General features: G+C 41.3%; 1 protein-coding gene across 3 annotated transcripts in view; it reads left to right on the top strand.

The window, feature by feature from the left end:
• The window catches only part of LOC129853969 (cadherin-23-like), a 565,813-nt gene that overhangs the window by 368,378 nt on the left and 171,466 nt on the right, over positions 1-25,969 (top strand). For 2 of the 3 annotated variants that reach the window (XM_055920546.1, XM_055920536.1), the window contains exons 18-21: positions 1,290-1,362; positions 7,783-7,899; positions 13,509-13,621; positions 13,814-13,921. In XM_055920546.1, coding sequence (XP_055776521.1) covers positions 1,290-1,362; positions 7,783-7,899; positions 13,509-13,621; positions 13,814-13,921 — 411 coding nt within the window. Of the gene's footprint in view, positions 1-1,289; positions 1,363-7,782; positions 7,900-13,508; positions 13,622-13,813; positions 13,922-24,631; positions 24,898-25,969 lie in introns of those variants that run through there. The other variant, XM_055920554.1, reaches the window with a different exon arrangement.

The following is a 25,969-nucleotide window of genomic DNA, read 5'->3' as shown; positions in this document are numbered from 1 at the left end:
AGATTCCCCAGTAGCTTGTGTAAGTTCACCAGTTATTTGCTAACATTAGTCCTCTGCAAGCAAACAGTTGTTACATTGAAGGTCCAGACGGTCCACATTGTCCTAGAATAGAGAAAAATAAACACAGCTCCTGCAGCGTTGAAAACGTTTGTTAGTTACCTCCACTTAAACTACAGGCTAGCTAGGCTGGCTGGGCTTCCGTGTCTCTGTTCTTGACAGGAAGTGCTGTAGAAACAAGCAGTACATTGCAGTGAGCCAAAACACCGGTCAAGAAGTTAGGGAGTGACAGGTAGAAGGAGCATTTGCTAACCAACAAGCAGTGTGAATGAGCATACACCCTTACATAGAGAAACACATTCGAGAAAAACATATAGAAGTGTTTAACCCCGTACATAAACAGTTAATAAACCATAGCTACATAGACAATTAACCACGAACACTTTCATATCTGTCACTATTTCTGGAGTGTCCCCTGCTGTGGCAGGTGCTATAGAAGGTTAACACTGACAACTGGCACTCAGGCTACTATTTATCTTGTGCTGCACTACGAAAGCCCTGTGTGTGATGCTGCCACACAGTGATAACCCCATGTGGTCGTCGGTTTGTGTGTGTGACTCCCTGTCTTCCACTGAATGACAGAGAGAGCGAGAGAGAGAGAGAGAGAGAGAGAGAGAGAGAGAGAGGAAAGGGGGATACTTAGTCAGTTGTACAACTGAATGCATTCAACTGAAATGTGTCTTCTGCATTTAACCCAACTTCGGAGCCCGGGGATACCCGAACAGGTCTGGACTTCACTCTCTCTGTGCATCTCATCACATGGATTCTCCCATATTGTCACATGCAGAGGCTACTGCTGGGATTCATACCTCATCTTGTATCATAGACTTTTCAAATAGATTAATACATAGTATACCTATACACTAACAAATACATACACACACACACAAACAAACACACAGACACTGTAAGCTGTGTGTCTAAAACCCTGCTGGTACAATATGTTGGTAATCAGAACCATAATAAAGAAACAGAGAAGTGTCACAGCAAAATATTCATGGCTGGATAAAGACACTATCCCTCTAGAATATATACAGACCCCAGAGAGAACTACAATAAATAAACAACATACTACTACTACTGAGCAAGAGACTCTCAGAATGCTAAAACAAATAGACTTCCACACAATACATATACACACAAAGAAACAGACTACATATCATAATGTGTTTGTGTGTTGTGTTTAAGTGTTATAATTTTTGTTGTATGTCTTTGCTCGCCTTCTCCCATAGGATGAGAATGACAACCCGCCAATGTTCAGCAAGCTATCCTACCTCGTCACGATCCCTGAGAACATCATTGCAGGTGCGTTGGAGTCATAGAAATATAATAACTTTATTAGGTAAGAATTTATTTTGACTACATATCCATATTGCTTTTATTACACATCTATAAGCATTTCATGAACGTGTTATAACAGACCCCAACCTCATTATTAAAGGTTAATGTATATTCATAGCATATCCATCCAGTCATGCTATGCAATACCTCATATTTAGGTATCTTAATTGTTGCATCATTACAATGACAGCGTAGTGTCATCATTATGGCTGTTCTCAAAATTGGTGCTTCTGCCATACCAGTGTTGGTGAATATGTGAAAAGATGGTAATACATTACATTAAGTTGCCCCTATTATTATGTGGCTACACAGTAGTACTTACAATGTAGCAATCTTTAACCATCAACTCTTAAATTACAATGTTGTTAAAGGGACATACATGTATTTACAATGTTCTTACCCAGGAGCAAGCAACTTAATGTGAAGTGAAGTGACATGTTTTATTACTTTGTAGTTACAATGCAACAACCTTTGCAGAGACAATAGGCTAACCAGGAGAAATAAGGAAAGAGGAGAGCATTTTTCAGTGTGAATTTTCTTTAATTGATTTGACTCATATTCAAACCATTAAAATTAAATTCCCAATTTCAAACTCAAAGCAATAACAATCAGTAAAGCGTACTAACTAGTTAGTAAAACGTACTAACACAGTGTGGTAAAGCAAGCTAGCTAGCATTTCCAAATGTTTCACTAATGCAGCTCGCTAGCTAGCTAAGCACTGGTACAATGTCAACATGTTTTCCAACTCGGTCAATAAAAGTTACAAAATTCAAGTATAAAGCTTATGAAACATTTAGTTAACCCTTTAGCCTCAATATAATTCCAGAATGCTGCTGTAGATTACTTGGTCATTTTCAAGATAAAGCTCATTTTCTCACAGATTTCAAACAAACAGACATAGCTCAAAAGAACAATTGACAATTACAACTTAACTTAGTTTTAAAGAGCACAAATTCTTATTTGATATGACACCGCATTCATGTCAATAGGAATAACACTAAATTGTCAAATCAAATCAAATGTATACATAAAGCCCATTTTACATCAGCAGAAGTCAAAGTGCTTATACAGAATCCCAGCCTAAAACCCCAAACAGCAAGCAATGTAGATGTAGAAGCATGGTAGCTAGGAAAAACTCTCTAGAATGCCAGGAACCTAGGAAGAACCCCAGAGATGAACCAGGCTCCGAGGGATGTCCATTCCTCTTCTGGCTCACTATCACTATCACTCACTATCAAAAATTGATAAACACTCAACACATGTAATGTATGTAACAATGTAACAACTATTCAGAGACTATCCAAAATGTAGATAAGCTTTCTCAATACAATTTAGACCAGGCCTGACACAAAATGAAGAAATAGTACTTTAACAACATTTTCTTCAAGTATTAGATAGAGAAATGTGCCTATAAGATTTGTATGACAAATTCATGTCACACTGTCACATGAGCATTTGAATTTAGCCTACAACATGTCATGTAACTTGTTGAAGCATGTGGCACAAAATATAAGCATAATACTTTGACAACAATTCAGTAAATGCAACAAGTATTAGGTAGAGACAGATAAAAACACACACTAAGTGTTAGGCTGGATTCAGATACTATTTTTTAATACACAATTTGAGATTTCACTTCAGTATTTGCATTTAGCCTACATTATGTAATGGAACTTCTGGAAGCACGGCCCCATCTTGCAAAGTGGCACAGAACATGTAGAGCACCCACTCTTTGCCCTGTGTCCAATCCGGATGCACACCCTCTCTTACTCCATTCAAACTTCACCAGGGAGTGGCCTGCTTTGAAATAATGTGTAGCATCTCGGTCCACACCCCCTGGTGCCACATGCGTTGCTCCCTACTTCCTGCCACTGTAGCCATCACAAAGCGAACGCACAAGTTGCATTTTGAATTCCTTCAGGGATACGTGCCTGCGATTTCTGGGAAAGGGCCTTTACAGGGTCCCCCACACAGTGTAAGCATTGATAATAGCAATGTTGATCATCCCCCAAAACACATACTTCCACCATGTCCTGCCTGTGAGTCCAGGACAGGACTATAGTTGTTCCTGAGTTGGTTGAGATGGTCAACCCTGCCTATTTTATTGTTATAATCCAGGACCAGCTCTGGAACAGATATGTCTATATCATGGTACTGGTTTTAGGGTGTCATTCCCTGACCGGTTAGAACATAGACAGTACATATCTCATTTGTCCCTCCAGCGGAATGCCATAACAGTATCCGCAGACCATATTGGACTCTGACCTCTGTGGACCTTGCCCTCTATAATGGCCTTTGGATATTCTTCCTATTGGGCCACAATAGTATGTGTCAGCATCAAGAAGATCTCTCACCAGAGGCATGGATGAAAATAAGTTGTCAGCGTAGTCATGGCAAACCACAACCTACAGATCAACAGGAATTACTTGAGTGTCCAGTTCGGTGGCTAGTTAGCTGGTTGTCGGTAATGGCTAGCTAGCGAATGTGACAGCTCAAATCAAATCAAAGTGATTTCAAATCCAATTTTATTGGTCACATACACATGGTTAGCAGATGTTATTGTGAGTGTAGCGAAATTATTCTGCTTCTAGTTCTGACAGTGCAGCAATATCTAACATGTAATCTAACAATTCCACAACAAGTCCCTAATACACACAAATCTAAGTAAAGGAATGGAATAAGAATATATACATATAAATATATGGATGAGCAATGACAGAGTGGCATAGGCAAGATGCAATAGATGGTATAAAATACAGTATATACACTACCATTCAAAAGTTTGGGGTCCCTTATAAATGTCCTTGTTTTTGAAAGAAAAGCAATTTTTTTTGTCCGTTAAAAAAACCTTCAAATTGATCAGAAATACAGTGTAGACATTGTTAATGTTATAAATGACTATTGTAGCTGTAAACGGCTAATTTTTTATGAAATATCTTCATAGGCGTACAGAGGACCATTATCAGCAACCATCGCTCCTGTGTTCCAATGGCACATTGTGTTAGCTAATCCAAGTTTATCATTTTAAAAGACGAATTGATCATTACAAAACCCTTTTGCAATTATGTTAGCACAGCTGAAAGCTGTTGTTCTGATTAAAGAAGCAATAAAACTGGCCTTCTTTAGACTATTTGAGTATCTGGAGCATCGGGCATTTGTGGGTTCAATTACAGAATGGCCAGAAACAAAGAACTTTCTTCTGAAATGTGTCAGTCTATTCTTGTCCTGAGAAATTAATGCTATTCCATGCAAGAAATTGCCAAGAAACTGAAGATCTCGTACAACGCTATGTACTACTCCCTTCACAGAACAGCGCAAACCATCTCTAACCAGAATAGAAAGAGGAGTGGGAGGCCCCGGTGCACAACTGAGCAAGAGGACAAGTACATTAGAGTGTCTAGTTTGAGAAACAGATGCCTCACAAGTCCTCAACTGGCAAAGAACAAATAAACTCTCATGGATGGGCTGTAGTGGAGCAGGTTGAGAGCTTCAAGTTCCTTGTCGTCCACATCACCAACAAACTAACATGGTCCAAGCACACCAAGACAGTCGTGAAAATGGCACGACAAAACCTATTCCCCCCCACGAGACTGAAATTATATTTGGCATGGGTCCTCAGTCCTCAGAGTTTACAATTGGCTCATTCATCCCCCTCCTCTCCCCTGTAACTATTCCCCAGGTCGTTGCTGCAAATGAGAACGTGTTCTCAGTCAACTTACCTGGTAAAATAACGGTAAAATAAAAACATTAAAAAAAGATCCTCAAAAGGTTTTACAGCTGCACCATCGAGAGCATCCTGACGGGTTGTATCACTGCCTGGTATGGCAACAAGCTTCCTGCTATCCAGGACCTCTATACCAGGCGATGTCAGAGGAAGGCCCTAAAAATTGTCAAAGACTCCCGCCACCCTAGTCATAGACTGTTCTCCCTGCTACCGCACAAGCGGTACCGGAGCACCAAGTATAGGTCCAAGAGTTTCTAAACAGCTTCTACCCCCAATTCATAAGACTCCTGAACATCTAATCAAATGGCTACCTACATCTAATCAAATGGCTACCTAAATGGCTACCTATTTGCATTGCCCATCCTCCTCTTCTACGCTGCTGCTACTTTCTGTTATTATCTATGCATAGTCACTTTAATAGCTCTACCTACATGTACATATTACCTCAATTACCTCAACACCGGTGCCCCCGCACATTGACTCTGTACCGGTACCCCCTGTATATAGCCCAGCTATTGTTATTTTACTGCTGCTCTTTTTCTGCTGCCCAGCTATTGTTATTTTTACCTCTTACTTTTTTTAGTATGGGCTTGTAAGTAAGCATTTCACTGTAAGGTCTACAGCTATGTGACGAATACAATTTGATTTGGTTTTGATAGTCTCTAACAATGGGTGTCGTTGTCCCAAAGGTGGGAAGGCAGGTGGTCTGCTTATCAGTATGCTTATCGTGGACAGATTTTGAACGGGTGAGGTTATACAGACACGCCTGGTTCCCAATTTGATGATGTATGTCTTGCAGTGAGAGTCGATTGGATACAAACGGATTTACTTTAATCAGTTCAGTCAGTAGTCCTGATGACTACTATAATTTCTAGCTTGTAGCTAGAAACTTCAGGGAGAATTTGAAACTTGTCTGCCGAAGTTGGGACTTGGGAGAGTGTTCAGAATAATTTGTTGGTTATTTTTTAAATAAAATCTGAACAGTAATGGCGTAGTTGCACATTTTCAGTGAAAATCACTACAATAAATGTGCTTTAGCTGTCACCCTGGCCTGATATTGGCTACACTATCTAGCTATTTCTCTCTAACAATATTGTATACACTATCTAGCTACTTCCCTCTCCTTGTTGTTGTGTTGGCGCAAGCCGGTTTCCAGACGGTTTCTACCAATATTACAAGTTATTTGTCGTGTAGGCTGCTATCCTACTCAAAATGAAGTCAAGTGGGATGGAACAAGTTGGACACTAACGACATGTGACAGCCTACAGCTGCCCGGTGGGAAGCAATTGCTGACCAGTGGGAAGCAACTCACGTCCACCTCGATACAATACTGTTGTATTGATCATTTGCATTTATTTCGCACTGGATTGTCGTTACGTTAGCTAATTGACATGTCACGGTGACATCCAGATGGTGTCCAATACTACAAGTTATTTCTCCCTCGCCCACTGAAATAAACATAATTTTCTGTGTCATGAATGCATTACGTAGTCAAATTAAATCCCTTTATTACATAAAAAATTATATATCTACAGTTGGAGTCACTCACAGAAGACAGCTGGGTTGTGTCTAAAAACTAGCCTTCAAAAACCCTGCTTCCTCCATCCTCCAATGCACTTTAGGAGAGAGGCCAGGAGTGGTGGGAACAAGGACAGCAAGTCACGTTTTCAGACCCAGCCCTGGTGTTACAATGAGGTCAATGGCTAAAACTGGATGTCCATTCATTCCTTCTGTTCAATTCGAACAGCTTTAACATACTGTAGATCATTACAATTACCTTGTACAATAATAATAGACTAGTTTAATGGCCAATCCTAACCCTATCACTTCTTACCCTTTACCTTGAGTTTCAATGATATTCCTTTCTTTGCTTTGTGTCGTTTTTTTATGTCTCGACTTGTATCCCCTCTTGTCTCATATCTTCTTATGTAGTTTTATATATTATTTTTAAGTGCTTAGCAGGCCAGTGCAGTTAAATTACTATCACTATTAATTCTCATGCATGTATTCAGAGTATACAATAGTTTTGTTTCCAATCACTGGAGGAATTGAGATAAGTGACTACTCCCTCATCCGCCAGAGCTGCTGAAGAGCTTGGCAAATGTGTCAGACAAACACGCGCGCACACACACACACACACACACACACACACACACACACACACACACACACACACACACACACACACACACACACACACACACACACACACACACACACACACACACACACACACACACACACACACACACACACACACACACACACACACACACACACACACACATTGAAGTGCCAATTTGAAAGCAAAGTGGACTGTGGGGGTGGACCATGGAGCTAACTTAACTAGCTAACCGTGTGGCTCTGGACCTAGCCTCTCATCACCTCCCCTGGATATTTATCAAGGCTCTTCCATGCATGTACCATAATACCAAACAACCTGCTGATAATCCACTAATCCATAAACCCACTCAGTGCCACTCTCTGTCAGTGTAGCTGAGTGTGGGAGAGTGGAGGTTGAAAGATCCCCCTCTCACTCATCCCCCCCTCTTGCTCCCCCTCTCTCTCACCTCATATACATTTGTACACCTCACTCTTGATATCCCTTCCTCTTTCTTCCCCTCTTTCTCACTCACTCCTCCCCTCTCTCTCTTCCTCAGGGGCGACGGTTGTGTTTGTGAATGCCACTGATCTGGACGCCTCCCGGGAGTTTGGACAGGCCTCACTCATCTACTCCCTACAGGGCTTCTCCCAGTTCCGCCTCAACACGCGCTCAGGTGAGTGTGTGTGTGTGTGTGTGTGTGTGTGCAAGGCGCAACTTTGTGTTGGATATTGGGGTGGTAAGGGTCAATGGGTTCTGGTGTCAACACCCCTCTCAGCTGTTTTTGGTAATAGCTGTGAAATTGTTAATTCTGGTGAATTTTGAAGGGGAAATGTTCAAAAAATGTCCTGATAAATTGGTCAATATATCCCAATCACAACTGAAACCCCATATTTTTTCTATATTACTTAAAACTGTGTTCTTACTGTTAACTGTTCAGAAAGTCACCACCACACCCCATCTTTAATTAATTGTAAATAGATGGGTTGGCTGACAACGTCACAAAAACGTTGTGAGCGCTTCCATGGGGCAGTAGTCTGCGTGTTGTTGTGATTCTGGATGGCCAGATTGATAGCAAGAATGACAAGAAACTGCCATGTGGGGAAATGTACGTGACTCGTTTCAGGTCATTTCATCTTGTTATTGATAACATGTCTTGTTTTGAGTTCATCTTTGCTATAGCACTGTAGCCCAAGTGCTATAGCAAAACATTTGTTGCCTGCATTCTGATTTAATGTGGTTGTCATGGCAGGGGTCAGAGACAGTCAGTAGAGAGAGGGAGAGCACAACCATGTTGAGGCACAGGGAGAGGACGAACAGATCATCATGTGACAATTTGGAATTGTAGTCATAAGGCTGTCTTTGCACAGCAATTTATATCGCACACAGACTAGAGCTACCGGTTCAACTTCTCATCTTTGCTGACTGTACCCCATTTGCTATAGCAAATGTTGTTGCCTAAATTCGGGTTTAATTTGGTTGTCATTGAGGTTGAAGACATGGCTGTGCTTAGCAATGGCACACAGAAGATTGAATTATGATGCCGTCTGTCATATCCACCAGGTGAAGCTGGATACCAAAGATAGGAAAACACTATGCCCAAAATCTATTTGGTGCATTTAAGTGAATTGAGACTGTAGATCTGACCCCTTTCTGTTCCACTATATGCCCATCTTTGTATAAGGTTGATGGTGAATGACAATGAGTTTTTGCTACGTATTTTTGTATGATGCCATACAAAAATATTTTTGAGTTATATTTTGACTCTCACTCATTATTCTATTAATTAATACTGCAATTCAATTGTGTAACCAAGTAAGATGTTTCTGGAGTCAGATTGCCTTGACTCCTTTTAAGTTAATTGGGTATAAGAAATTAGTTATTCAAGACCATATAAGTACCTAGCCAAGCGTGGTAAAGAGTACACAAATAGAATAATGGGTTATGGCATATACTGGTTGATTGTTTATCGACAACACTGAGACATACGCAACTATTGGGCAAAACAGATGGGGTTGGCTTCGATGTTTGACCACTGTAAGCCATATTTAGTCTCCAATGTTTATTGAAAACATGAATAGATTTGCACAATGAGCACTTGTTGTCTCTCAAATACATTGTTACAGTTGTTGGTTAGCTAGCTTTAGCCATATTAGCATTGACATGAAATCAGTCAAAACATCTCAAAACAACACATGTTATCAATAACAAGATGAATCGAGCTGAAACGAGCCACGTACAATTCCCCACATGGCAGTTTCTTGTCATTCTTGCTATCAATCTGGCCATCCAGAATCACAACAACACACAGACTACTACCCCATGGAAGCGTATTGAACTGATAGTGCATTATAACTCAAATTCTCACCTGATTACATGTTAGTCCTCTCCCTGCCTCAACATGGTCCGCGGTCAAACGACCACCCCTCATCACTGTCAAACGCTCCCTAAAACACTTCTGCGAGCAGGTCTTTATAATCGACCTGGCCCGAGTACCCTGGAAGGATATTGACGTCATCCCGTCAGTTGAGGATGCCTGGTCATTCTTTAAAAGTTACTTCCTCACCATATTAGACAAGCATGCTCCATTCAAAAAATGCAGAACTAAGAACAGATATAGCCCTTGGTTCACTCCAGACCTGACTGCCCTCGACCAGCACAAAAACATCCTGTGGCGAACTGCAATAGCATCGAAGAGCCCCCGCGATATGCAACTGTTCAGGGAAGTCAGGAACCAATACACGCAGTCAGTCAGGAAAGCAAAGGCCAGCTTTTTCAAGCAGAAATGTGCATCCTGTAGCTCTAACTCCAAAAAGTTCTGGAATACTGTAAAGTCCATGGAGAACAAGAGCACTTCCTCCCAGCTGCCCACTGCACTGAGGCTAGGTAACACGGTCACCACGATAAATCCGTGATAATCGAAAACTTCAACAAGCATTTCTCAACGGCTGGCCATGCCTTCCTCCTGGTGACTCCAACCTTGGCCAACAGCCCCCCCCCCCCCGCTGCTACTCGCCCAAGCCTCCCCAGCTTCTCCTTTACCCAAATCCAGATAGCAGATGTTCTGAAAGAGCTGGAAAACCTGGACCCATACAAATCAGCTGGGCTTGACAATCTGGACCCCTTATTTCTGAAACTGTCCGCCGCCATTGTCGCACCCCCTATTACCAGCCTGTTCAACCTCTCCTTCGTATCATCTGAGATCCCCAAGGATTGGAAAGCTGCCGCGGTCATCCCCCTCTTCAAAGGGGGAGACACCCTGGACCCAAACTGTTACAGACCTATATCCATCCTGCCCTGCCTATCTAAGGTCTTCGAAAGCCAAGTCAACAAACAGATCACTGACCATCTCGAATCCCACCGTACCTTCTCCGCTGTGCAATCCGGTTTCCGAGCCGGTCACGGGTGCACCTCAGCCACGCTCAAGGTACTAAACGATATCATAACCGCCATCGATAAAAGACAGTACTGTGCAGCCATCTTCATCGACCTGGCCAAGGCTTTCGACTCTGTCAATCACCATATTCTTATCGGCAGACTCAGTAGCCTCGGTTTTTCTAATGACTGCCTTGCCTGGTTCACCAACTACTTTGCAGACAGAGTTCAGTGTGTCAAATCGGAGGGCATGTTGTCCGGTCCTCTGGCAGTCTCTATGGGGTACCACAGGGTTCAATTCTCGGGCCGACTCTTTTCTCTGTATATATCAATGATGTTGCTCTTGCTGCGGGCGATTCCCTGATCCACCTCTATGCAGACGACACCATTCTGTATACTTCTGCCCCTTCCTTGGATACTGTGCTATCTAACCTCCAAACGAGCTTCAATGCCATACAACACTCCTTCCGTGGCCTCCAACTGCTCTTAAACGCTAGTAAAACCAAATGCATGCTTTTCAACCGTTCGCTGCCTGCACCCGCACGCCCGACTAGCATCACCACCCTGGACGGTTCCGACCTAGAATATGTGGACATCTATAAGTACCTAGGTGTCTGGCTAGACTGCAAACTCTCCTTCCAGACTCATATCAAACATCTCCAATCCAAAATCAAATCTAGAGTCGGCTTTCTATTTCACAACAAAGCCTCCTTCACTCACGCCGCCAAACTTACCCTAGTAAAACTGACTATCCTACCGATCCTCGACTTCGGCGATGTCATCTACAAAATAGCTTCCAATACTCTACTCAGCAAACTGGATGCAGTTTATCACAGTGCCATCCGTTTTGTTACTAAAGCACCTTATACGACTCACCACTGCGACCTGTATGCCCTAGTTGGCTGGCCCTCGCTACATGTTCGTCGTCAGACCCACTGGCTCCAGTTCATCTACAAGGCTATGCTAGGTAAAGTGCCGCCTTATCTCAGTTCACTGGTCACGATGGCTACACCACCCGTAGCACGCGCTCCAGCAGGTGTATCTCACTGATCATCCCTAAAGCCAAAACCTAATTTGGACGCATTTCCTTCCAGTTCTCTGCTACCTGCGACTGGAACGAATTGCAAAAATCTCTGAAGTTGGAGACTTTTATCTCCCTCAACAACTTTAAACATCGGCTATCCGAGCAGCTAACCGATCGCTGCAGCTGTACATAGTCCATCGGTATATAGCCCACCAAATTTACCTACCTCATACTGCTTTTATTTATTTACTTTTCTGCTCTTTTGCACACCAGTATCTCTACTTGCACATGATCATCTGATGATTTATCACTCCAGTGTTAATCTGCTAAATTGTAATTATTCGATTTATTGCCTACCTCCTCATGCCTTTTGCACACATTGTATACAGATTCTCTTTTTTTCTACCATGTTATTGACTTGTTTATTGTTTACTCCATGTGTAACTCTGTGTTGTTGTCTGTTCACACTGCTATGCTTTATCTTGGCCAGGTCGCAGTTGTAAATGAGAACTTGTTCTCAACCAGCCTACCTGGTTAAATAAAGGTGAAATAAAAATAAATAAAATAAAAATGGGTGGTGCTCTCTCTCTATCACTCTTTCTATTGCCTATCTTTGAATCCTGCCATAATCATATGACCAAATACAATTATCATATGACAAAGATGGCTGGCCATAACAATGATGGGGTTAGCTTATTAACATGAATTAGATTCTGTTTTTATTAGCTGAATTATTTATTTACTTTCTGGCAATAGGTATAGCTAGCTATCTGACTACATAGTGCCAGTCTATTATGAATTGCAGAGTGTAGTGAGCTAGCTAGCTAGCTAGCTATGTAGCCATTCATTCATTTACTTAAAATCATCTGCACTCCCCACAAAAATTGTATGTCCTGCACTTCCATCCTCATTGTATGAGGCATGTCTTACCTTGTTTCAAAGTAGCCTTGCCAAAATCAGGTCATAGAAATGTTAAGGGGATTTATTTTATAAACACTTCCGTATGCAATTGAAGCCAGCATTTCTTTAATATTATATTGGTTTTCAAATCAACATCATGTCATAGTCCAGCAGCTAAAGATACAATCCTAGTCATATTAGCAACCCATGCTAATGTTTGCGTCTTTTAGATATCCCCTCTTTCTACATTTGTAACAGATGTTTTAATTTCTGTCACATAAAACCGCTCACATGTGCAGTGCGCTTTTTAGAACTGTGTGTTCCCGCTAATTGCATTATGGAACATTCATGCATATCCTACTGCCGTGTGCGCATTTCTGCGCTTATAATATGAAGAAGTTAATCAACAATTTAAGCTAAAGAGTCTGATCTGTTGCATCAGCCTCATTGCTTTAAAAAAACATTTTTTACAGTGGTTGTATGAATTTGGGATCCAGAGACTGTTTTGAATCGTCTCAGACAGAGGCGATTAATTTCGAGCCCTGTAGCTACCCCTTCTCAGTGAACACTACAAAGAGAAAGAGCGAGAGAGCGTAGTGTTCGCTGCAGAACTGTTACTTCAGACCAAAGCAATACATTGGCTGGCTGCCTCTGGGGACCGGGCGCAACCAAAAGTGTCAGGGGATCCGATCTTAAAATGAGGAACTGAGTCACTGTGGTGCAAAGCAATTAAGAATGTGCCGTAAGCTCACTCCACAGCTAGCTTGAAATGTTGCGGATGGAGCCATCCAATCAGTACCTTTTGGGTGGCTCAAACCGTTGAGCCGTTGGAGGAAGCAAAGCTGTTAGCAGAACAGTTAACCCCGTTACACTAGAGAGCGAGTGTTCATGTTTGTATGTGTCTGTGCATGCGCGTCTGTGTGTTTTTGTACATGCTGTGTTGTGTCGGATGTGTGTTTGACCTATGCATTACCTGTGTGTTTCAGGAGAGATCACCACTACAGCCTTACTGGACAGAGAACTGAAGTCAGAGTACATCCTGATTGTCAGAGCTGTGGATGGAGGGGTGGGACCACTGCAAAAGACTGGCATTGCCACGGTAGCCACCTCCATTCTCACACCTCTTCATGTTTCTTATTGTTCTCAGAGCATTTAGATGCTTCTCTCTCTTTCTCTCTCTCTTTCTCTCCCTTGCTGTCTCTCCATTTCTCTCTCTCTCCCCCTCTTCTCTATCTCTAAGACTTTAACTGAACTCAGAACAGTCATTAACCCTTTCTACTCCTCCCTCCAGGTGAACATCACCATCCTGGACATCAATGACAATGCCCCCATGTGGCGAGACGAGCCCTACCACGCCAATGTGGTGGAAATGAGCCCCATCAACACTGACGTCGTCTCTGTGAGTTCAGCTTGCCTTGATCTTTAACATTTGATGCCCTGACCCCCAGAAATTAACTATGGCTTGTACAGTAGATATGAAGAAATTAGCAAGGGTATTTTGTGGTGAGCGGACTCCATGAGACAGACAGACCGCTGCCTTGTCCATAGCAATTCAATTGAAAGTAAGATTTTTCAACCACTTTACACTTTTTTGTGGATAGGATTTTTCCTGTTCTATTTCATCTGTGGGGTGGAAGGTAGCCTAGTGGTTAGAGCGTTGGACTAGTAACCGAAAGGTTGCAAGATCGAATCCCTAAGTTGACAAGGTAAAATGTTGTTCTGCCCCTGAACAAGAACCCAGTGTTCCTAGGCCGTCATTAAAAATAAGAATTTGTTCTTAACTGACTTGCCTAGTTAAATAGAAGTGAAAGTGAATCTTAATCAAATGTAAATTATTCTCCCTTTGATTGGATATGACTGCAGGGTATTTTGGAGGAAATAAATTGACTGTGCTGTACAATGTGTAGCCAGAGGAAACATACTTAAGGGATAAAGAGACACTTCTACAGGTAGTGCAGAGTCTGCTGACAGACAAATAAATACTTAATCGCAGCATATATGAGCCTAACCTACTGTGCTCGAACAGAAAGATGACAACTCAACTGCCAGTCATACAATAGATGAGGTTTAGAATTTGGAGGAGAGTGACATTTTCTACATGTAGTACATTTGGGTAACAGAAAGACTTGATTGCAGTGAGCATATGTATACCTAACCCGCTCTGACAGTAAGTGAAAAAATACAACAAGTGTCCAACAGTGCAAATCAACTCCTGGACCTACAGTACCAGTCACAAATGTGGACACACCTACTCATTCAAGGGTTTTTATTTATTTTAATATGTTCTATATTGTAGAATAATAGTGAAAACATCAAACTATGTAACCAAAAAAGTGTTCAAAGTAGCCACCCTTTGCCCTGATGACAGCTTTGCACACACTTGGCATTCTCTCAACCAGCTTCACCTGGAATGCTTTTCCAACAGTCTTGAATGAGTTCCCACATATGATGAGCACTTGTTGGCTGCTTTTCCGTAACTCTGTGGTCCAACTCATCTCAAACCATCTCAATTGGGTGATTGTGGAGGCCAGGTCATCTGATGCAACACTCCATCACTCTTCTTCTTAGTCAAATAGCCCTTACACAGCCTGGAAGTGTGTTGGGTCATTGATCTGTTGAAGAACTAAGTGCAAACCAGCATATCGCTGCAGAATGCTGTGGTAGCCATGTTGAATTCTAAATAAATCACTGGTAGTGTCACCAGGAAAGCACCCCCACACCATCACACCTCATCCTCCATGCTTCACGGTGGGAACCACTCATGCGGAGATCATCCATTCACCTTGTCTCACAAAGACACAGCGGTTGGAACCAAAAATCTCAAATTTGGACTCATCAGACCAAAGGACAGATTTCCACTGGTCTAATGTCCATTGATGGTGTTTCTTGGCCCAAGCAAGAAGTGTATTCTTATTGGTGTCCTTTAGTAGTGGTTTCTTTGCAGCAAAAAGGCCTGATTCACACAGTCTCCTCTGAAAAGTTGATTTTGAGATGTGTCTGTTACTTGAACTCCATGAAGCATTTATTTGGGCAGCAATCTGAGGTGCATTTAACTCTAATGAACGTATCCTCTGCAGCAGATGTAACTCTGGGTCCTCCTTTCCTGTGGTGGTCCTCATGAGAGACAGTTTCATCATAGCGCTTGAGGTGTTTTGCAACTGCACTTAAAGAAGCTTTCAAAGTTCTTGAAATGTTTCGTATTGACTGACCTTCATGTCTTTAAGTAATTGACTGTCGTTTCTCTTTGATTATTTGAGCTGTTCTTGCCATAATTTACACAACGGGTGGGTCTAATCCTGAATGCCGATTTGGTTCAATCAAATCAAATCAAATGTATTTATATAGCCCTTCTTACATCAGCTGATATCTCAAAGTGCTGTAAAGAAACCCAGCCTAAAACCCCAAACAGCAAGCAATGCAGGTGTAGAAGCATGGTGGCTAGGAAAAACTCCCTAGAGAGGCTAAAACCTACTCCCTAGAAAGGTTAAAACCGCATTCCAGCCGGTGTCTATTTCACAAGTTACCACCGGCTAAATCTATGACGTTGAAATGTTAATTTACTCTGTTCAATCTCACTGCGCAATCCACTGTCTCATCAAGCCTCCCAGGAAATGTAAACTTGATCTCCACTATAAAAAGCATCTAGACATTATTTCCCATTTCTTTTAGACTATCATTTGGTTTTCAAAAGCAGAGATTTGTATAAACCTTGCTGTCTGTCTCTCCGACCTTTTCAATTTTGTTTCAATATTGAATTGCGATCTGTCCCACTTAAAGTGAATGTGTCCGAAAGAGACAGTCAGCAAATTGAGCTGGTTATCATAGCAACATACAAAACTTTTTTTCAGTTGACTGGCTAAATCATTACTTTGCTGCCAAACATGAAATGGATCAGTGGAACATTTATTTTGATCTTTTCGGCGGCATGACTATGGATGAATGGGAAAAAAGAGATAGCAAGAATACCCAGGCATGCAGATTTGGAGGATACTGCATTGAATGACCTAGAGAAAAGCCGCAACGAAAAAAACATAGTAAAGAATACAAACTGGGCTGTGCGTTACTTCGATGGCTTCGAGTTCAAAACTGTCACTAAAGAAGAGTTTAACGTCCTTCTCCAACAGTTTTATGGAAATGTTCAAACTGGGTGGGGGGAGCAGTACAGCATAAGTAGCTACCTGGTACTCCGGGGTGAGCTCAACCATTTTCTAAATGACCCTAAGCTGGTGCCTTATGAAGTACACTGAATTTACCACTCAAATCATGTATTTCTGGGCAACATCAAACAGCTAAGGCAAGGAAAATATATCACAAACAGCCACCCTCCCATCACCGATAAGGACATGGCCCAGCTCAAAAACTCCCAGGCTTTGAATCCCGATACACCAAGGGTTCTGGTCCCGAAAGTGTGGTTCGACCTCCAGGTACATCTGTGTCGAAGAGGAAAAGAGGGGAACAGACAACTAAAGCACAACTCATTCCTCGTAAAAACAGACGAGAACTGTCTATGGTATATTGTTCATAGCCTGTTTGTGTTATTACTAAGTTGCACACGTAATTAGGCTACTGGAAAACAACATTATAACATGGAGTCCAAGAGGGGATTTATGTTCGAGCAGCCAGGGAACCCACCCAACCCAGTGGCATCACTGGAGAAATATCTATTGAAATGCCCGGAGAATGCCCTTACATTTTATCTCCACCCACTTCTACCCAAGATCTGCAGGGCAGCGGGAACAACAACATACACAAATCACAGCATCAGGACCCCAACAGTCCATAAATTGGCCAATTCTGGTTTATAAGCTAGGGAGAATATTTCAGTGAGTGGGCATCGGCGCGAAAGTTCGCTCCATAGCTTCTGGCGTCCGTCACTGACAGACAGAAAACGCTGGAGCAACATCCTGGCCGAAAACAAAGACAACACTGCAGCATCATCAAAACCCAAAAGGCTGAAGCAAGGCAGCAGAAGTAGTAGCAGAGACTCCAACAGATATTTCAACCAATGCACAATCCAGGGGAATGTACAGATAAATGTGACATACATACGTAAGTAGCTATAGCTATGTCAGCTGTGATGGATTTCAAAGAGAGTGTATCTATTGATGCATTAATATCAGCTCAAATGAATGTCGTGGATTGTCTTGACAAGAGACCACATTTTCTCTGCCAGGCAAAGTCACGCATCATAAGCTCATTGTTATGGATATATCGAAATAAATCTAACTAGAAAACAGCTTAACCAAGTGCAAATGCAGCTATTTTGCTGATATTCAGGCTGCACTTTTTGACGTGAATGTAAATTAGCAGTAGTTGGCTAGCTAGCAAGGAAGGGATAAGAACGTTGCCAGTCAGTAATGCAATGGAACATTTAGAAGGAACGACTGGGTCGCATTTATAGATACAGAACAAAAAGAACGAACGACTGGGTCGCGTCTCCAGCAACCCTAGATTTGTATCGGGACTATATCTTGTGGAAGGATGAAATAGTTAGAATACATTTATCAAAATAACATTTTTTAATGAAAATATGTTGATCATTATTTGAATATGTTGGTAACCCGATGTATAAAAGTGATAATGATCGAGAAGCCGGTGTTTGTCTGATATATTGGCACATTATTATCCCTCCCTCATTGTCCTGCTGGTGTCTTTGGCAACGTGTTGTCACTGATGAACACCTGATTGTTCATTATTAACAAGGTGCCGGTCAGTGTAATTAAGGGAGTCCAATTGCTAATTAAAATGTAGCCTGCAGTCAAATGCATTGCAAATTACCCTGCTGCTGTGCTGGTAGCGAAGAGAGCAAAGTCATCACTGTGGAACGAGAGATGAAGAGAAAAAGAGACTGGTGGTTGGCACTGAAATGTTTATCTTTCTGCTTTTCCCTCTCTCTTCACCCCCTCCATTATTGTGGAACTGGAGAAAATGGAGAGATGGAGAGGAAGAGAAAGAGAACAAGTGGTAGTACAGTGGTTCTTCCTGTAAAAGTTGCGTCATACTGCAGCACACCTTGCGGGCTGCAGCAGAATTCTATAAGACGTTATTTAATTGTCAGCCATTGTTGCTATTAATGCTACTTAGTGCTAGTTTGACCACCAGAGGCCATCTTTGAGAAACATTTGACTTTTTGTAGTGTTGGCTGTACTAGAGCAATGGTTCCCAAAATGTTTATAGTCCTGTACCCCTTCATACCCACTTCATACCCCCTCTACATACCCCCTCTAGCACCAGGATCAGCGCACTCTCAAATGTTTTTTTTCCCATCATCGTAAGTCTTCCACACACACACACTATATGATACATTTATTAAACATGAGAATGAGTGTGAGGTTTTGTCACAACCCGGCTCGTGGGAAGTGACAAAGAGCTATTACAGGACCAGGAGACAAATAACAACATAATAATAATAATCAATAATTTTGCTCTTTATTTAGCCATCTTACATATAACTCCTTATTTGTTCATAAAAACATATGGAATAACTCACCACAGGTTAATGAGAAGGATGTGCTTGAAAGGATGCAAATAAATCTGCAATGTTGGTTTGTATTGGAGAGAGTCTCAGTCTTAACCTGTCTAGGATCAGCGTGGCGCTAGCGGCACACCCCCCCCCCCCCCACTGAAAAACCAGTGCCGCGAAATTCAAAAAAAATATTTTTTTTAAATATTTAACTTTCACACATAAAAGTCCAATACAGCTAATGAAAGACACAGATCTTGTGAATCCAGTCAACATTTCCGATTTTTAAAATGTTTTACAGGGAAGACACAATATGTAAAGATGTACATCTATTACCTAAAAACACATTAGCATAATCCACCATCTTTTATTTGTCCACCAACACCAGTAGCCATCACCAATTCGGCTAAACTAAGATATTTATAGCCCCTAACCAACAAAAAAACTCATTAGATGACAGTCTGATAACATATTTATGGTATGGGATAGGTTTTGTTAGAAAAAAGTGCATATTTCAGGTAGATGGCATAGTTTACAATTGCACCCACCATCACAAATGGACTAGAATAATTACAATGAGCAACGTGTTTACCTAACTACTAATCATCAAACATTTCGTAAAAATAAACAGCATACACGAATCGAAAGACACAGATCCTGTGAATACAGACAATATTTCAGATTTTCTAAGTGTCTTACAGCGAAAACACAATAAATCGTTATATTAGCTTAGCACATAGCAATTAGCAGCCCAGCATTGATTCTAGCCAAAGTGAGCGATAAAAGTCAACATCGCCAAAAGATATTAATTTTTTCACTAACCTTCTCAGAATTCTTCCGATGACACTCCTGTAACATCACATTACAACATGCATATACAGTTTGATCGAAAATGTTTATATTTAGCCACCAAAATCATGGTTAGACAATATGAAATGTAGACAAGCTGGTCAGAAAATGTCCTTGCGCCACTTAGACAGTGATCTACTCTTATACATAAATACTCATAAACGTGACTAAAAAATATAGGGTGGACAGGGATTGATAGACAATTTAATTCTTAATACAATTGCGTTATTACATTTTTTAATTTATCCTTACTTTTCAATACAGTTTGCGCCAAGCGAAGCTACGTCAAAAAACATGGCGTCCTAAGCCACTAAAATGTTTCGACAGAAACACGATTTATCATAATAAAAATGTCCTACCTTGAGCTGTTCTTCCATCAGTATCTTGGGCAAAGGATCCTTTCTTGGGAGAAATCGTCTTTTGGTGGAAAGCTGTCCTCTTGCCATGTGGAAATGTCAACTGCGTTCGGGATGAACTGAAAAGCGTGCCCAACTTTTCACATCGTTGCAAAAATAAATGTCCCAAAATCGCACTAAACGGATATAAATTGCTATAAAACGCTTTAAATTAACTACCTTATGATGTTTTTAACTCCTATAACGAGTGAAAAGATGACCGGAGAAATATAACAGGCTAAACTAACGCTTGGAACAGGTGCGCGCCGGGGTCCTCTAGGCTCATGACGCAGCTCCCAAAGAATGACTAGCTTCAGGGTTTTTTGATTTGTAGGGCCTGTGAACGCGCAATCGACCCCGTTGGAATCGTCATCACGTAAAGGCATCCAGGGGAAGACGTAAGAAGTGTCCGTATAGTCATAGCAACGACAGTGCCCTTTTAAATGACTTCAGAAGAGTGGCCAACATTTCTCAAATCTGACTCCATGTCAGGGAAATTGCTGTAGAATGGGCTCTGTTCCACTTAGAGACAAAATTTCAACTCCTATAGAAACTATAGACTGTTTTCTATCCAATAACAATAATAATATGCATATTGTACGATCAAGGATTTTGTGGGAAGCCGTTTAAAAAATTAGCCAAATTAGCATAAATAGTCTAAACAGCGCCCCCATCCCCAACAGGTTAAATCATTTTCCACACACAGTCTGTGCCTGTATTTAGTTTTCATGCTAGTGAGGGCTGAGAATCCACTCTCACTGCCGTTCAAAAGTTTTGGGCCACTTAGAAATGTCTTTGATTTAGAAAGAAAAGCACATTTTTGTCCATTAAATTAACATCAAATTGATCAGAAATACAGTGTTGTAGTGAGGTGCATATTGGCGGCAGAGAAGTCAGGCGCAGGAGAGCGAAAACTGATTTACAACGGTGTCGTTTAATATCCATAAACCACAGTCAACAGAAAAATACAATAAATGGGTCAAACAAAACCCGGTAAATACCACCATACCGTGCACAAGCACTACAAGAAAACAATTACCTACAAGGACATGAGGGGGAACAGAGGGTTAAATACACAACATGTAATTGATGGAATTGGAACCAGGCGTGATGGAAGTCAACACAAAACCAATGGAAAATGAAAAGTCGATCAGTGATGGCTAGAAGGTCGGTGACTTCGACCACCGAACGCCGCACGGACAAGGAGAGGGACCAACTTCGGCGGAAGTCGTGACAAGTGTAGACATTGTTAATGTTGTAAATTACTATTGTAGCTGGAAACGGCAGATTTTTTATAGAATATCTACAGTACATACAGAGGCCCATTATCAACAACCATCACTCCTTTGTTCCAATGGCACGTTGTGTTAGCTAATCCAAGTTTATAATTTTAAACGGCTAATTTATCATTAGAAAACCCTTTTGCAATTATGTTAGCATAGCTGAAAACAGTTGTGCTGATTAAAGAAGCAATACAACTGGCCTTCTTTAGACTAGTTGAGTATCTGGAGCATCTGCATTTGTGGGTTCGATTACAGGCTCAAAATGGCCAGAAACAAAAAACGTTCTTCTGAAACTCGTCAGGCTATTCTTGTTCTAAAAAAATGAAGGCTACTTGCGAGAATTGCCAAGAAACTTAAGATCTCATACAACGCTGTGGACTACTCTCTTCACAGAACAGCGCAAACTGTCTCTAACCAGAATAGAAAGAGGAGTGGGAGGCCCGGTGCACATCTGAGCAAGAGGACAAGTGCATTAGAGTGTCTAGTTTGAGAAACAGACGCCCCACAAGTCCTAAACTGGGAGCTTCATTAAATAGTAGCCGCAAAACACCAGTCTCAACGTCAACAGTGAAGAGGCGACTCTGGGATGCTGGCCTTCTAGGCAGAATTCCTCTTATCCAGTGTCTGTGTTATTTTGCCCATCGTAATATTTTCTTTTTATTGGCCAGTCTGAGATACGTATTTTTCTTTGAAACTCGGAGTCGCCGCTTCACTGTTGACGCTGAGAGTGATGTTTTGCGTGAGCAACTGCTTGCACACACGTTGCCACTCCACTATGTCTCCCTGTCATGGCTTTTGCACCATCAAGTACAGATACCAAAACATCTTGACCACCAAAGTCCATTTGATGTCACAAAGCTGTCCAATACTTTCAAAATATCCTCTCATGTTGTCTTGGTTTCCAGTGGTTTGCAGAAGAGGATGTCTTCCTTATTTGACCCTCCATAAATGTAACGGACATATACCAGAAGCCGTGTCAGGCCCGCCATGTCTGTTGACTCATCCAGCTATAACGCATATAATTCACTGGCTTGTGTGTGAAGCAGTACATGTTTCAAATTGTTTCTCAGCCATGTTTTGAAACAATTACTGCTTCTCATACAAACCAGTGAATTATATGCGTTACAGCCATGTCACTGATGCTATGTGAAACAGTGTTGTTTGATGAAAGCATTGTCTGTATAGTTTTTGGGGCCTTCTCCCCCAGCATTGCCCCAGCCATATCCACGGCAGCAGGAAGAATTAAGTCCTCCACTATAGTATGGGGCTTGCCTGTACTAGCCACTCTAGTTGTAGGCTAACCAATACCCAAATAGAGATTCAGTGAAAATAAGATAAAAGACCAGTCCCCATGCTTGTCTCAGAGCAGCGCGAAACTGTATAGTTGACCACACACGGGTGGGCTATTGCTTCAAATCCTATTGTAACAATTGGATGATGGCAGGCCAAAACATAATAAGTATATAATATTAGCACCATTAATTGGCCTACACTACAAATGTAACATGTTTAACACATTTGATTAGTTCATAATACATTCTAAGCATAGAACTTTCAGTGGCCTTCTCGCCCCATTTAGGGGCCCGATGCAAAAACATTGAATCGTTAACTGCAAGCTGAACACACAGCTTTTTTTTGCGGACATATTCTGTAACATATTCTGTAACTAACGGGTTAAATCTGCAGTTACAAGGAAGATGGAAACAGTCGCGGACAAGGTGGAGAAATTTGAGGCCTTTAACTAGGAAGCTTGAGTTGTTCGATTTGGACTTGTCATCTGGAAGGCTACTGCACTTCAGCACACTGAAGAAACAACAGGCAGAGGGACCAGGCCACAGCATTGTCACAGAGGTGATGGAAGATTTCATCAAGCAGCTGTCGGAAAACTTATCCACCAGATTTGAAGACTACAGCATGCCCAAGGATATCATTGCGTTTGTACGTGATTGATCAAGTTTGATAAACTTTTGATAAAGTTTTTTAAACCAATTAGTATATATAAGTTTAACCACAATATTTGTTGTATTATTTTATTTGTTGCATGAGGTCTTGAGTTAGAAATGTAACACTTTAGAGTACTTAAGCATCGAATGCATTGCAAATAGGGGGATTTTCGCACATACAATAGCCGGGCTATGAAGAGTCTAATGTCCTTCTAATAGGAAACAATGTTTGCATGATGGGCTACAGCTGCTACAGTACTACAGTACACTTGTGAAAACCTGTTTTCAAATTGCCTCCAGCTGTCCATCACTACTGTAAATAAAAACACAGCATCTTGTTTACATCTTGTTTAAATTCTTTATTGTAACCACAATGTCACAAATAATTTGTATCTACCTTTCCAATTACTTTTAGAGTTTGGGATTTGCAAATGTGCGCTGTGAGAATATCCAATAATAATAATAATCGCTTTGTAAATAAGGATGCATTATGAAAGGAAAATGACATGCGCAAGAGACTGTGGTAATATTTTTCCTTTTAGAGACTATAATACTGTACATGGCATCCAGGTCATTTTCATTTCTCTTAGAATAACTTACTAAACCTTTATAACAACAGGTTTAGTAAGTAATATGCTACAGTCCAGTTACAGCTTGTTCTGATCAAGTAGAAACAAAAAAATAAGTGTATTTTTTCATTGTCTATTTAGTGGCACCACAAATGTGAGTTAATATTTACACAGCAATTTACCAAACAAAACACATTACAAAATTGCATCCCCAAATATGATTTAACCTTTATTTAACTAGGCAAGTCAGATAAGAATAAATTATTGTTTACAATGACAGTTTACCTCCAGATGACGCTGGGCCAATTGTGTACCACCCATAGGCGGAAATTCCAGGGGGGACGGAAGGGACACGACCCCCCCCCCCCCCCATCCTGGGAGAAATATGATTTGTCCCCCCCAATATATCACTGTTAACATAACTATGTAATTGCAATAATATTAATAATACGCAATGAAAGCACCTATGCTGATTATAGACACTTAAGAGCGCGTTTTTAAGTTTCAAAAGATTGCGACCCCCGCCCTTTTCCTCACAATGGTTTGATCCACTGCCAGTTCCTTAGCTGGCAAGGTAAAAGAGAGTTCGTATCTACTGTGTGAAAGACACTCAATGCACGTAACTGACGTGAGGTTTATCTAGTCAATCGGCCATAGCAATGTTGTTTTTATGTTGGCAGGGTTCACACACACACACACACACACACTAGCTGGATTTACAGAGCTAGCACGCAAACTAAAGTAAACATTAACCATCAAGCTAGCTAGTACCTATTCCATTTATGTGGCGTCGTCAAAGATGGAATCTTTGCTATCGTCAGGTTATTCCAAGATCAGCATGCAGCTGGAGTGCTTCAAATTCCCTGCGATAAGGTTAGCGATAAACAAGTCCAAACTGAACAGAACAGAACTACACTCTCTTCTACCATTGTCTTAAATATATTTAATGGTCTCGTTGCAAAAGCTAAATTGTCGCTAGTGAACTTTTTTATTTTATTTCACCTTTATTTAACCAGGTAGCAAAGATTATAGCAAACACCACAGAAACGGAATTGGTGTTCGCTAGCTTTGCAAATTCAGCTATTGTCGGAAGCCAGCCAATATGAAACAAACTATATTAAAATTACAAAAGGTTGCAGCATATGTTGTGTAAATGGTGAACTCATACAGCTGTCAACTCTTGTCACTGCAATCCGTTTCACATTTGCTAGTTACCTTTTAGATCGAAGCACATATAGAATGATAGAAGATAAGATGATAGAAGCCCATCTCCTACTGTAAATAAGCTACACACTGTGTGTGTGTGTGTGTGTAGCCAGCCAGCCAGGTAGAAAAATGGCAGAAAAAAGACGGACATCAGAGTATTTTTCAGTACACCAAGACGCAAAGTAAGAACCCTAGTAGGCTAATATCTCAAAGACTAGTTGATACAATGTTCATAAGAAAGAAGTGAAATGCTAATGGGAATGTTTCACAATGATGTCATTAGGCAGAGCAGGCAACAGATGGCACACAGACAGCAGAGTTGGGGACAGATATGCAGGGACAGACTGGCAGAGACAGGGAGTCTCAGGTAAGTTTGTTGAGTCTGTTTTTGGCAACATTAATGTTCTCAAATATTTTTTTTGTAAATAGGGACATAATTGGAAAATGCCATGGATACCCCCACTCTCAACTTAAACAAATCTTAGTTCAGTCACCAGTTTAAGGCAATGGTATTGCTGTTGTGATTAATTGTGTTGTTTTGGGTACCGGTAGTTACGAGTATGGCAAACACCTTATTTATTTTCTAGGAGACAGACTGTGAGTCAGTGAGGGTGGTGAAAGGGAAAGAGCCAGGGAGAGAGACTTCAGAGAACAATGTCACTGCCACGGCAGGACCAGGTGTCACTCTTGTTGCCAGCAGCACCAGTATAGGGGACAGTGGCACAGCATTGTCCAGTTA

Source organism: Salvelinus fontinalis, chromosome 1, assembly GCF_029448725.1.
Source record: "Salvelinus fontinalis isolate EN_2023a chromosome 1, ASM2944872v1, whole genome shotgun sequence".
Taxonomy (NCBI): domain Eukaryota; kingdom Metazoa; phylum Chordata; class Actinopteri; order Salmoniformes; family Salmonidae; genus Salvelinus; species Salvelinus fontinalis.
Note: the sequence above shows the minus strand (reverse complement) of the source record. Positions and strands in the feature narration are given on the sequence as shown.